The sequence below is a fragment of the Synchiropus splendidus genome, chromosome 6 (genome assembly GCF_027744825.2).
Source record: "Synchiropus splendidus isolate RoL2022-P1 chromosome 6, RoL_Sspl_1.0, whole genome shotgun sequence".
Classification (NCBI taxonomy): domain Eukaryota; kingdom Metazoa; phylum Chordata; class Actinopteri; order Syngnathiformes; family Callionymidae; genus Synchiropus; species Synchiropus splendidus.
Genome location: NC_071339.1, coordinates 23,274,361 through 23,289,012, shown reverse-complemented (window position 1 = coordinate 23,289,012; position 14,652 = coordinate 23,274,361). Strand labels below are relative to the sequence as shown.

The 14,652-nt window shown below is 42.2% G+C and overlaps 1 protein-coding gene across 5 annotated transcripts; it reads right to left on the bottom strand.

Annotated features, from left to right (window-relative positions):
- Positions 1-3,145: 3,145 nt before the first annotated feature.
- On the bottom strand, positions 3,146-14,619 carry LOC128760622 (uncharacterized). Of its 5 annotated transcripts, XM_053868165.1 has the most exons (10): positions 14,500-14,619; positions 14,004-14,117; positions 11,241-11,318; positions 9,279-9,375; positions 9,162-9,214; positions 6,542-7,736; positions 6,339-6,461; positions 4,049-4,575; positions 3,831-3,978; positions 3,146-3,744 (listed from the first exon to the last, which is right to left on the bottom strand). In XM_053868165.1, exons 2-10 carry the CDS (start codon positions 14,073-14,075, stop codon positions 3,482-3,484), a joined length of 2,556 nt encoding a protein of 851 aa, XP_053724140.1. In that variant the 5' UTR covers positions 14,076-14,117; positions 14,500-14,619; the 3' UTR covers positions 3,146-3,481. The 5 variants fall into 5 exon arrangements, with proteins under 5 accessions (XP_053724140.1, XP_053724139.1, XP_053724143.1 ...); XM_053868164.1 differs by having other exon boundaries at positions 14,004-14,527; XM_053868168.1 differs by lacking the exons at positions 9,162-9,214; positions 9,279-9,375; positions 11,241-11,318 and having other exon boundaries at positions 14,500-14,612.
- Positions 14,620-14,652: the final 33 nt, after the last annotated feature.

Here is a 14,652-nt window from a genome sequence, read left to right as displayed (position 1 = left end):
TATATCCACGAGAGTGTACGCACTCATTCACTGAGCTGCACAGCAACTGGATGTGAAATAAATGAGCTCACGTAGCCCCTTCAGGTGCAGAATTTAACCGCTGGGCTAATATGCTAATTTGTGGTTTGGAGAGACTGAAGTATGACATAGTACGACGTTTCTCACTGCTGCCTGAGCTTCCACGACTGGACGGCCTGACTGACCAGTCTGAGGTGAGACAGCCTCCTGATCCTTACGGATACCAAGCTTGTGAAGTGTAACTTACAATGCTATGAAAAATATGAACACAATGAGCTCCTTTCTGACCAGAATATGGATAGAACTTCATTATTTGTGCTAAATATTTCTGTTTCATTTTTTAAATCCACCAATTTACGTGCAGCGCCTCAATGTTTTGTAGTGAAGGCTCAGCACTGGTTTCTCTGTCTATTCAATGCATGCTTTTTTTTTTGTTTGTTTGTTGTCAGGCCTCCTCACCTGAGACCGAGATCAAGACTTAGTGGGCCCCAAGTCTGAGAAAAAACCAAGACCAGTGAGGGAGGCGAGACCAAGACCATGTTGGTGTCAGATTTGGCGGTCTCAAATACAACACTCACAATTAGTCCAAGATATTTTGGACTACTTCAAATGTTAATCAGAAGCTGATTTAAATGTATGACACAGTATGGCTGCCAAAGCTGGTATCAAAGGATGAAGCTGGTTCTGTAGTTGAAAGTACTTCCACTATTTAATGGCGTGCTTTGAAAGAGGGTCATGCTAACATGGGCATGCATGTTAACAGCTGAAAATGTAAAGCTATATTCTACTCCTTGCCACTCTGAACAAAATCTTTGTTGTCAAGAGGAGACTCGACAAAGGTGTCAAATAATCCTGGCTCAACCAGTCTGTTCTATGTGATCAAGTAAATAATAGACCCCATAATCCCAGGCCATGTTTGTGATACTTTGTTTTACCCAGAATACTCAAACTCAATGCTATTATAAATCGATAAATATAGTGGACAGTAGACTGGCTGACTCTTGCGCAGGAAGTGCACAGGCTGTTTGGATTTCAAAGAGGCATCTGAAAGGCTTCCAGCTGATCCCACTCCTGGTTCAGACATTAGCTGAAGTGTGGTGATGAAAGTCAGGATTGGCGAGAAGTTCAATGATGCTCCAAATATGTGTTAGTGTTCTGCTGATGAGCTGTGTGTGTGTGTGCGGCAGGTTGACAATAATCATCTGCTGGTGCATGAAGAGTCATCCATCAACGTTCCAGTGATCGCAGCCGCCCACGTCATCAAGCGCTACACAGCACAAGGATCAGATGAGCTGTGGTTTGAGGCACCTCTCACACTGGCTGAGCACACAAGTTGTTTGTTCACTGTCGAAAGTATTTATTTGGCATAAACCTGTGTCTCTCTGGATGAGTCCTTGTCTTGACCTCAGTCTTCTAAGGTCTTGCTGTTCTACACTGCACTCACTCCCTTGCAATCACATTATTATGTGTTTGCTGATGTAAACAGATGTGGCGCTATATAATGTGAACCAGAATAAAGTGCATTTTTCCAGTTGTTGACACTACATACTGTGTCAACGGAAGAGCTTGTGTTGTATTCTGGAAGTGCATGTGATACAGTATAATCTAGGTCAGTGGTTCTTAACCTTTTTGATCTCGGGCCCACCTTTCCAAGAACAAATGAGACCAGGGCCCATTCAAGTAAACCATATCAAATCTACTTACATGTAAACAAACCAAAACCTTGGAAATGACATGAAACCGCAAAGATATTTGTCATCAAAAAGTCCAACCAGCAGCAGAACTAGGTGTAAGTCATGATCATCAAATTTACTATAGAAAAAAAAGAAAAAGAATTTGTTGAGAAAATTGGAAATCATGAATAAAATTCTTAATATTTATATAATAAAACAATGTCAAAATATCATAAAATAAAAATATAGTAAAAAAAAATTTCGATTAAATATGTTTAAAATAAAGCCTAAAGAAGATATAAGGCAAGAGTAAATGAAAGTAATGTCATAAAATTTTCGATTTCATTTAAAAATTGCTTCGACGGGTGCTTTCATGAACAGTTTTTACTGTTTGGGGCGCCTCACTTTCTTAATAATTTTTTCTTTTCAAGAACTTCTCCATAGTTGGTAACTATCATAGATTTGCACCTGTCAAGTCGATGCTCAATTGAGAATCACTGATCTAGGTGTTGAAGCTTCACCCTAACAGAAGAGAGATCCACCACCTTTGTGACACGATGTAGCACAACACTTGACCATGGGAGCTTGCTGAGCTTCATTACAAGTGGACTCCTTCCCATCTCTTCCTAAAATGGGCGCTGTCCCCCTGAGCTGTCCTGTGTCCACACCGATACGATGTCTTGAGAACATAATATTGAAGTCAGACTCACCTCCTCTCTCTTCTACTCTGTCAAGTTTGGCTTCTACTTTTTGAGTGCACCATTTCTTATCTTGTCAAATACAGGCTGTTATGGAAGGTAAAGGCTGTGTCCAATTGTGTGTCCCCAACACTGGGTTCCACACATCACATGTTCAAGTGTAGTGTCTCCCAATACTCCTAAGATCGAGGGCACTCACTGTTCACCACTTGAAATGATCCCTTCAAACCGAGGGAGCTCCAGAGCTGACTTGAAACCAAGTGGAAATAATGAAGTGTGGATAGACTTCCAGGAAAACAAGTGGTGTGTTTGAGATGCTTTTATCGTTTCCTAGACATACTGTTGAAAGCTGTGTGGATCTTTCGGAAGCTTTGATCTGGCTTGTACAGTGAAGAAGAGTGGAGGATGCCAGTGTGGAACCAGCAGAAAACATGCCTAAAGGAAGGGTTTGCATATGAAAGAAGCCTAAGTGTACACAGGCAGGAACCCGTGGCACCTGGCCGATGACGTCCCGCCCCGTAGTGGGTCACAAACCAGCTATTTTGCGCCACCCCATAAGGTGCAGAGGAGTGAGGCTGCGCAGCAGGGGGCGAATCAGACACAGGCCACCGGAGACAGAACCCGCAGTATGAAAAGCCCCTTTCTCTGCTGAACTTCAGCCAAAGAAAAGACAAAGACGTTGCCCGTCGGGGTTGATGCCATCAATTCTCATTTGCAAGGATATTTATTCTTTGATGAAAAGTGACTGAAATCGGCAAGTTTTCCACCATTACACTTTATTTGAACTTGTAAAAAAAATAACACTTCAGCTGACGATCAGTTTCATAGTCACCAGGCGCAGAAGTAGCAACACTCAGTGTCTCACTACACAAGCTTCACCGTAGGATGAACATTCCTTTCCAGAACCTGACTCAGTCAAATTCACACTGTTATGCTCCTAATATGCAATTACAGCCTCCCTCATCTCCTCGACCAAGGGGAGGTCACTCTATATATACTCCAAAACTTTGTACAGAAACATGCCTACATATGTCGTTCGGATTTTAAGTTTAAGTTTTTTTTTTTTTTTAACAGTGATGAGTGTGATCTAGTCTACTGGGAGGAGGGTGTACTCTGGGGTTTGAAGCCCTCTGCAATTTTGCCCAGAACGTTGAGAAAGGCCTGGTGAAATGCTGCATTAGCTGCAGCTTCCTCTCTTCGCAGCGCCATCTCCGCCTCTCTTGACAGCCTGGCCTCTTCCATGGTCAACTGAAAATAGTGCCGCTGCTGCTCCATATATTCCTTGTGGTGCCTCTTCTCTAAAGCAAGCATCTCAGAAAGAAAGTTGCACTGCGAACGCTTGCGCTTTTGACGTTCTGGACAAGAAATTAAAACAAGGGCATCAAAATTGATGAAGTCACTTCAATGTAGAGTCTGATATTATGACTGTGGTATGTGCTACCTGTGTTTTGAGCTTTTTTGCTCTTTTGAGCGACCGTTGTGCTCGGCTTGTTGGCATTACTGCTGTTGCCAAGATGGTTCGTAGTCAACGATGGAGCCACTGTCACTGAAACAGAGCTGCTGCCTTGCCCATCACTCAGCTGAAAAAGCTATATATATAAAAAAAAATCAGTCACTTAAACAGTATTAAGTGTACTTTTAAAAGTGTATCATTCGTACCTGTTGAAGGTCTTCAGATTCCATTTTTTCGGTCATTTGTGTGTCAACATGCGAGGAGGTTGGCAGAGAAGAACTTCCAGGTTCTGAAGCTCCGCCCTGCTCCTCTGATATTCTGTCAGCCTGCTCCGTGTTTTCTTGGCTTCCCTTCTGCTCAAACCAGCTTCTCACCACATTCAGGGGAATACTGACCAACTCAGAGATGCTGTGCATCTCGTCCTCGCTGGGGTTTACATTGCAGGGTACCGAGCTATGGAGGCTGGAGAGTGAATCTTCCCCTGGACTCTCTGAGTCCATGCCCTCATCATTGGCATCTCTGCAGCGCTTGCGTATTTGCGAAGCCTCCTCTGGACAGTCTGTGGAGGGTAAACATGACCATGGGCTGCCGACTTTTATACCATCAAGACAGTCTTCTTTTCCAGTCACTGTAACCGGCAACAATTCTTCCTCTGATTTAACCAGGCTGAGATCTTCCTGCTTGGTGGAGGCAGCAGTGGAAGACACCAGCTTGCGGTCACTAGGCTCCTCGTCTGGAAGATACATTTAAACCAATTATGCATTTAATTACAGTCCAAACCAAACATGGAGGGAAAATAAATAAATCACTACGCGGTTTTGCACACTTGGATTGCAGGATATTGAAATGACAGACTGCTCACATGATCTAACAAGATAGCACTCTGCATATATTAATATACTGTTTACCGTTGAGTTGGCTTATTACATGACTTAATTTCGTGCAACATTTTCACCAGCTGACACATCAATACGACTTCAAATCATGTTAAATGTAGTTTTTAATGTACCACTATTGTTTGTTTACTACTAGAGCTACTTAGAAATAGCTGTAATTGTTGGGTCAATTTGTCAGATCATTATTTGTTTATGTTTAAATATAATGGTTAACTAGGTGTAGAGATGAGAAATGCAATGTTTCATGTCTCTGGTAGAACCCTCTGGTGTCTGACAGACTGCTCTGCCAGTTTTATTTAGGGGTTAAATCGAGCCGTCTGTCTGCTGTATCTCATGTCTCTTAGCAGATGACTTGAACTATGGACCAGTCTGGACACATTTCCTAGATGCTATTGAAGAAATATTAGAAATCACGTGAATAAGTGAATCATTTAGTCATATTCCATTCTCCAAATCATACAAACTGTCAGTCCTTTGTCTTGTGTCATAAAAACCCTTTTCACAATTCTCTCTCCTAAAATGGCTGTTTTCTTGCCTTATTGAAATTTTCACTAATACATTGACCGCTTTAGAATTCCCTAACTGATGCCTGGCCGTAGCATTAGCTGCCTGTGAGAGTGTGTCTGCGATCAGTCAACCCTAATGGGGATGTGGAATGCCACCGCCAGTACTGGAGTGGAGGTCGGTCCAATAACTATTTTCACCATGGTGTTTGGCCAAGGCGCCAGCGCAACGGGAGACCTGCATGTGTTGACGTGAACCAAAATTAAGTTTAAAACTACGATCCTTAGCCAAAGTCCACCACACTCTACACAGCTGTCACATGCTGGTGGAGAGCGCGGCGCGCCATCAGTCATGTTCTGTTGACGTGCAGCGAGTGAGCCGCGTCTTTAGCAAATTTATCATGAGATGCAGAATTGTCATCGTGGAGATTGTGTACATGTACACAAGATGTATACAATCATGTACGATTACGATTAAGTTATTGCCCATTTCCTAGAATCCCAGCGATGAATTGTCTATAACTTCCTTGAAATACTTTGTTTTCCTCATCATGTCAAATTGGTTTGCCAATGTTGACGTGAGTGCTATTAAACATGGTTGCTTCCATTGCGCTTTGTTTTAGAGCCAGTTTGTCTTAACTGGCCCTCAAAGACCGTAGTGGGTGCAGGTTTTTGATCCAACCCAGCTATCTTTCTCACACACAGAAACACATTCTCACACTGTTTAGGCCGTTTTCACGGACAGCCAGGGTGAAAAAAGTCTATTTTGAGCACTTCAAAAAAAGTAAACACCTGTGATCTAAATTGAATGACATGACAAAGGCTCAATATTTTGGCAGCATGATGCTCCGTTGTCCATAAAGTAGTGTAGTAGCCCTGCTGCTTAGTAAAACCACCAAATCCCCTTCCAGAGGGAATGAATCAAAACGCCTTAGAAAGGCTTCGTCTGCCGCTGTACTGTGGTGGTAAAAATATACAGACAAGCCTCACTGTTCTAATAGCCACAGAGTCCAAAACAAGCGGCTTATAGTCTGGAAAGTATGACTCAATTTCCTCAATATACCACAAATGCCCACCAAAAGATATTCAACACATACCCCTTGGTCCAGGGGCCTTTTCTGAGACCGTAGTTTCTCCATCATCCACAGCAACTTTGTCTTCATCACTTCCTTCACAAACGTTGTCCTCATCCCGGTCACACTCATCCAATTCTAGAACATCTAAAAAAAAAAAATATATATATATATATATCATTTTAAGTATTATGAAATACAGCAGTCACTTTGTTACCACTTCATACCTGGACCCTCAATCTCACCAAGGGAGGGTTTATTGAATTTTGCGTAGCTCAAAGTAGTCAGGCCAGCATGGGAGACTTGTCCTGACCACTCTTCTGTGCACAGTTGTTTGAAACGTTCAGTGGCTTTAATCAAAACCTCATCCTCCGCTGAGATGGCCCTGCAGAGAATAATGTCGGCCATCTTGTTGAGCGAGTGTCCCAACTTCAGTGCGAGACTTGGGATAGAGTACGAATGTTTCTCTTCATCATATCCAGCAACAGATTTGACAGCACCAATGACTTTGTCAAAATTGCCCGGCTTTACAGCGTCATCAAAAGCAAATATGGAATACTTCTCTTTTAAAGTTATCAGAAGTCTGCCCATTTCCCGAACCTTTGTTCGGATGTACTCAGCCTTGGTGGGATCACTCCCATGCTTATTGAAGAGAGACTGGGCGAGTTGGAGCAAAAGAAAATCATTTCGGACCACAGATGCAATGTTGTCTTTTCTCATCTGTCCTAAAAGCTCCCACACTCCAGAGGAAACGGCTTGGGATGATGATGATGATGATGATGATGATTCAGCAATGTCGGCCAAAGGCAGGACTTTGGCCACTCCACACCCTTCTGTTTCTGATCTCCTTGATGGGCATCTTCTTGTGTGGCGCCACAGTACACTGCGTACAAATGTACCTTTACAATGTACACAGTGCACAAACCTTTTGATATCCACTGAGAATTGCGATCCTTTGGGTCTTCTCTTCACTTTGAAATGTCCATCAACATTTTGTTGAACTTCTTGATTATGTTCAAAATTCCCCCTGTTCCTTAATTTATTCAGCAACTTCCTCCGCTCTTTGGAGTTCTTTGGGAATGAGAAAGCTTCAGCAATTTCGGGTTCTTCCTTCTTATGTTTTTTCAGATGACGTGCAATTTTGGACTGAGGTCGCTTGCAAACAAAGCAATAATTCTTCAGAGCATACAAAGAACCTTCTTGAATGGTTGAGGTTTCAGTAGACGAGGACTCGACTGTTGCCTTGCTTGGAGTGTTGGCATCCTGACAGTATGGTGGAGCTTGCTTGGGGGAACGATTATGATCATCGTCATGATCATCATCGCCTTGATATGAGCTGGACTCATCACAGCTTTCAGGAATATGAACAGATGAGGCATCACTATTTTCTGAGGCAGACAAGTGATCATCTGGTCGAATATCCTGTGCAGGAAAAAATAAAACATATTAGAGCAAAATAATATAATACTGTTTCACTCTGCAACACCAAAATAATTCAAATCAATTTAAACGTTATAAAAGGTTATGAAGATACTAAGACTGGGCGATAAATTGAAATTTGCGATTTCTCAAGATGTTTCATGAAATCGAGAAAGTTTTTGGCATATCGAAGATTTCGCCACTTTTTCTCCCTTCACTGCTGTGGAGCTGTGCGCCCCGCCACCTCCTTGCGTTCCCAAAGGCACTGGTTCCCTCTCCCCAAGAGCCATCTATGGCTGTGCCCTGCCCCCCCCACGTGTAAGCGGCTTGTGTGTGTTGATAGCTCTTTCAACATGGCGGCGCCCACAGAAGCGGGCACGAGATATTTCGTAGCAAAGAAAAGGACAAACGGCTCCATTACATGGCAATACTTCAGATTTAAACAGTCTGATGAGCAGAAAGGTGTACCGTATTTTCCGGACGATATGCCGCAACTTTTTTTCTCACGGTCTGAACCCTACTGCTTATACAACGATTCGGCTAATATATGGATTTTTACGAGGGATGCTCCAATCGATAGGCCACCGATTATGAAAGGGTGATCTCGGTGTGATCGGTGAATGCCGATCAACTGCCTGTCATTGCCGATTACAAAATCTGATCACGTGACAGCCGGCGCTCTGATGAAGCACCGCATCACTCCTCCCTCCCTCCCTCCCTGCCGACTCGCCACTCGCTTGGCAACGGCATGACTAATGCGGAGGTTTTTTTCAGTCTGTCATGTAAAGTTTGCATCCTGCAGCACATGCACATTAAAAGGCATCAATGCCACAAATTAAATACGATATTTAAAACACCAGCACTTGACGGAGCACAGAGTTATCTGGTGCTCATGAAAGTGAAAGTGCAGGAAGCAGCTGTCACTCATGGACACTCGCCGGTCTGGGCGTGACATTCGGAACGCAAATCACATTGCCCAAGAATCATTAATTTTACCGAGCCAGATGACCAGCCCTTTTACGATAGAATCAACCGCGACCAAATTCGCTGCTGTTTTGTGTGTGTCAGCTGCCGTATTCTTTGACCACCTGAATCTGAAACCTTTGCAAATGTCCAGAGTGGGAACTTTCATCAAAGAACTTGAAGACAGCTGCTTCCGCTGAGTGCTTTCCCTGTCTCTCGGAGCATCCCTCATTTTTACAGTCTAAAGAGTGTCATGCTGGCAAAAATGTTGAGCCTCGTCACATCAAACAGATGACATCACGGGCATTTTATTTATCTTTAAAGCGCCCAAATATATATATATATATATATATATATATATATATATATATATATATATATATATATATATATATATCTCGTCTATCGAGATATAGCAGAAATATACTTTTTTTTTCCCCAATATCGCCCATCCCTAGAACATACCAGTTTGGAATTCTTCTTGAGAAAGCAGGATTTGTGCCACGATCGTGAACACACTAAAACAAATTGAAACAAAACCTCAGCAAGATATGCAGATGTATTTGTTATAGCTTTACCAACATTTGCAAGTGAAGCCTATCCAATCGGAGGATGGATGACTGCAACCTTCACACTGGTCCAAATCGTTGAGCAGTACACACATGAATTTATGGTGGCACTGCAACACAATAAATGACTTGATAAAAAAAAAGGGAAAAGACTCAGACAGGTTCTCCCAATGTCCATCAACTCGAGCAAAAAACATATCGTGGAGGGGGAGCTGATTATGGTGTTTAGGTGTGTTCGTTGAAAACATTCACTCACTGGCTTTTAAGCTAGGGGGTCACAGGTTTTCCACATCTCGCGATTTGCGGCACTCACATTTTCATTGGTTGATGTGGCATGGAAGTGCGACACTATCAGTTGGCTGTTTGACGCCGATTACTAGAGGAAAAGCCAGGTAGCCAGTTCAAAGCTTTAAACAATTGTTTACAAAACGAACTGAAAGTCTTTCAATCGGATGAGCCACATGGTGACAGCGCAACTCCCCAGTGCAGAACTTGTACATATTTTACATAGAAATATACAGTTGTTGCTGTCCTTTTTCATTTATTGGCTATAAAACATTTTCCAAACCAAATCTTTGTGTGAAAAATGAAAAAGACAAGACAGACAACAATCAGCTTCTTCTTGAAGGAAAAACAGGTCAGACTTTTTTTTGTATGTATGTTTAAATGTGTGAATGTTCAGAAAACCATCACAGATTCACAGTACATACAACTCTGTCCTTGTCATGCATAAATATATAAAGAAGATGAACAAAACTGACGAGATGGCATGTAGTAAGGGAACTCATTCTTATTTTAATTAATCAGGGTCAGAAGGAGAGAGTCCCATCCCTTCATCAGCTCAGGAGAGCGAGGAAGAGGCTCCACCATCACGGAAGATGAAGTGGATTGGCTGATTTTGACTTTGCAGCTGCTCAAGAAATATACCTCCAAACCCCCAGGTGTTTTCTGCATTATGAATTTGTTATTGTGACAACATTTCTGATATTTGATGCAATATGTTGTAAAGTTAGAAGTTACTTTTGTACAAATATTTGTTTATAGCGTTTTTCTTTTTCTTTTTTTTTTTTTTTTTACACACAAGTTATGTTAGTGGACAACATTCGTCCTGGTGTGTGGAGGGGAACAGGCTGGGGGTGGAGTTATGGGTAGGGGCATGTGAGCATGGCTATGAATGCCCTGTTTCAAAATCCTAGCCTGTTAATGGCATGAATACAGCTGATTGACTCACTAAAGAAACAAAGGGAATACAATGAAATATGATGAAAGAAATGAAAGGATTGGAACATAAGATATTAAAGGGTCAGACTGACTCCATTGAATGCACAGGAAAACCAATGACATGCTGGCTGAACATGTGAATAAAAAAAGTGGCCGATACTGAGGCGAGAGTGGCCTGACTGGAGGCCATCACAAGTGCCCAGAACATGACATCTACTCAGTGCCTGAAGACACGGAAGCTGATGATCTCAGGTTATACACGGAGTACCTCATCAAGGAGAGCACGGAATATAAAGTGGACTTTGTTATCGACTCTGCACAAAGGATCGGATGAAGGGGTACAAGAACACAGCCCATTCTCATCAAATTTCAACAGGTAGTGAGGACATTCAAGGTTTTCAGGACAGCACAGCAGGCCAGAAATGTCACAGTCAATAATCAGACCAGGATTACATGCGACCATGATAACAATCCAGGTATATTAAGACAGAAAGGATCAAGTGGCAATGAGAAAGAAGTTCCTGGAATTGAACGCAAAGGCATGCTAGAGTTCCGGCGAAGCTGAGAGTGGAATTTCAAGATAGTAAAGGGGAATTGTACCAAAACCCAACAGCAGCTCGCCTAGCATTCAATCAACAGAAAATATAGGAGTGAGTGGTAGGGACATTTGGAGGATATTCCGCTCTGCGACAGGTAGTTCACAACATACATTATGGCTACAAAGGTTGATACGACAAAAATACAGTCAACTTACAGTGTCGTCCTTCGATAGTTCACGACTGGAGACAATGTCCATCATCTCATTTTCAACTATTGCTTCCGGTGTCCAAGCCTAAAAACAAACCAGAAATGACTTTCAAGTAGAAACAATAAACGCACCATTTCAGAAAAAGACCCAAGAACAATTACTATTTTACTTTTATCCACAGTCCCAGAAACTTTCATTCATATTAAATCTATCATAAAAACAATTCTCACCGTAACATGAATTAGAGTAGATAATATTGATGACCATCGCACTACGTATTACTACTTCCCATATCAAGCTGTCGCTGTTTTGGGAAATACAACCACCATTATCAAAGCCTACCATCAACTACAAACAATTTATAATACCAGCGAGAGCGTGCCAGAAAAAATGTTTGATTTAGAATCAGGTTTTCCTACACCAATTTGACGGTTGCAAAAGAAGTTGTGTGGCTGCAACACTACGCAAATCACAAAAAAAATACCAAATTGACTATTGCACAAGAACATGTGAATACAAATTTTAATTTTATATCATGTAGATGGATGAAAGGACACCTCATACCTTGGGCTCCATTTACCGACTTCAGCAAGTGAAGTAGACTTTCTAATCTGAACCACACTTCTAATGAGCGATTATGCAAAATAATCTCACCTTTTTCTGGTGCCATATCACTATGGTAGACTTTAGGGTCACAGTGTGTATCGCAGGATGACTGACATTATAGAATATGTCCCCCACTGTCTTATTATCAGAGATCATTAAAAAGAAGACGAAAACAAAACAGTAGCATGATGATATGGAGGCCTACAACAAATTTCTTCACATTTCCTGACTTTAGGTTTTGCAGATGTACAGATGCTTACAAGGATCCAACCAGTCATTTACTACACTTTATGATGTAAGCCTATCCATCATCATGTCTGACTGATGGGGAACACCTCATGTGCTGTCACTTCCTCTCCCAACTTCAAGCCCTCCTACAGGCCACTAATTCACACATCGTGCTCTTCTATTGAGCCTTATTCCTCTGATCTTCATCCCACACCTCCACCTCTTCAGCTTCTCTCCACTCTCACTACATCAGCAAACATTAACATCCGTGGAGTAGAAAATCAATACCATGACTGGATGTACAGGTGACATGACAAGAAAATGGTCAACGTAAGTTATCTGTCGTCATAGGATTTGTACTGATGTTCGTCATGGAATTTCCACGAGCGGCTGCCTATATATCTGTAACGGGAACAACTGTGACATTACTCTAAGTGGAAACAATTATTTTTGATCTCATAAACCAAGGACACTACGGCCACAACTTGAAAAATCTAAATCCTTTAAAAAAAAAATCTAATCGATTCTTGAAATTAGAATCGATACCCAGCCCTATGAACAAGTACAAATCGGGTTTTGGCCGCGTACATGAAATTCTCGCCTCAGGTGACTGAGCACTGGATGCCGGACACAACGTAAGCAGTGCGACTCCACAGGAAAATATAGACGTTTTCTGTGGAGCAGTTCAGATTTCTGATCACAGTCTGGGCAGAAATATTGATAAAAAACAACAGAACTCTCTGAACACTGACGTGTTCACCCGCAGCAGCCGGAGTCCCACAGACAGAGGATGTGAGTCAATGAACATGGAGCAGTTCAGGAGGCGTGCTGTAATAATAATTTGCGTGTTTTCGCCTTTGTCTGATATACTTCTGATTTCATTGATAGAATCTAGTATGAATTGAAAGTAAATATGCCTGTTCTCACTGGCAGGAGCCCATGACTGCTGCACAGATCGCATGTGCAAAAGAGAGGAGGAAAGACGCTGAATGCACATAAGTTAATTAATGAAGTCCAAACTATCATTTTGATTCTCTGCATTTCACCAATAACAATCACATGCTCTTCAGTCACTTCCTTCAAGTTATTGTGATTAGTGTGGATAGACAAAGACTGAATGTAGCATTGTGCACTGTGGTGTGTTGCCACCGTTTTCTTGTAAAATAAACATGAAAACACTCAACTTTACTAATGGCTGTGGAAAGTGTAGAACGGCACAGTCTATTAAAGCCCTGGCGGAGGTCCGTCATCGCTTCATATCTGAGCTAACAAGGACTCCTCGTGCTTGGTACTGACTGAGAAATGAGGGGATCGGGCTGATGTTCGGGCTCTTGAATACATTGGCCTGCTCACACTACAGTCACAGCTGATGACTTCCCCAAGACGCCCTTCTTCGTATGTCACAAACCAGCATTTTCCACAGTAGCACCTCCAACCAAGTAGGAAAAAAAGATGTGCGAAGGATCACACAGTTGGACTCAGGCCACGCCAGACAAAGTCTGCAGTCTACTGTTTTGGCATCACACATTTCTGTGATATTCCAGATATTGTTTGGTGGGTTTAAAATTCTAATGAGTATTAGCATGCGTAGAATAAGACTGTAATATTAGTGTCCCAACAGATGAGTGAAGGTGGGGTTGGTGTGTGGCTACGCTCATACATCCTGGAGACCGTCAGTGCTGAGATAAGGGTGCCTGTCGTGCGTTTCACTCTCACTGTTCAACATCAGGGGTCTACAAACTGTCTGGTAGGGGTGCAGATTTTTGTTCCTACCAATTAAAGAGTTTTGATACATCCATCACCATTTGTCTGAAGACACCAATGTCTCAACACACCAGTGTGTTTCAATAACATCTTCATTCACATCATCTGCACTCAGTATAATGACCTCTATGATTGAGTATGCACTACGAAAGTACAAAATTAAACAGTTACCTTTGAAGTCACTAATATATCTTGCCATGAGGATATCTTTATCTTCTCCTTTGGTAATATGTTCCACGGCATCTTGATCCGGTGTCTTTCTCCTCCTCTTCTCAGCCATCATCGCTAAAATGTCAAGGTAATTAGATGAAATTGTAAACAAGTTTCAATGTTCCATGTCTCATCACATTGCTTTAAACGAAGTCACAAAAACATTTTCCTCAGTGTCATTTATGTCAGCTCAGATTGCAACTGGTTAAGAGGGACAGTGGCCGAGTAACATATGAAACAAATGCAGAAAGTTCGTGCAGAAGGTAACGACAAAATGGCGTCTCTCTCACGTCTCATTTAAATACTGCGATCAACGCTCCAGGTACCTCGATATCACGTTAAACTTAGCCATTCGGTCGCAACAAGCAGCTGCACAGTCAATAATATTACATTAGTCAACTCGAGAGCGCAAGAGAGAATAAGCTTGGAATAAACGTAAACTTAAACATCACATTACCCCATCAAGACGCAGCTGGTGAAGGCACATGGAGATCTCACTACCGCTGGCGAGCAAACATTCCCAAGCAAAGCCAATCATGGCGCGGAAGTCACCTGATGGACATGGTCAGCACCCAATCAGAGAGCATAACGTCTCTGCTCCCACTGCCAA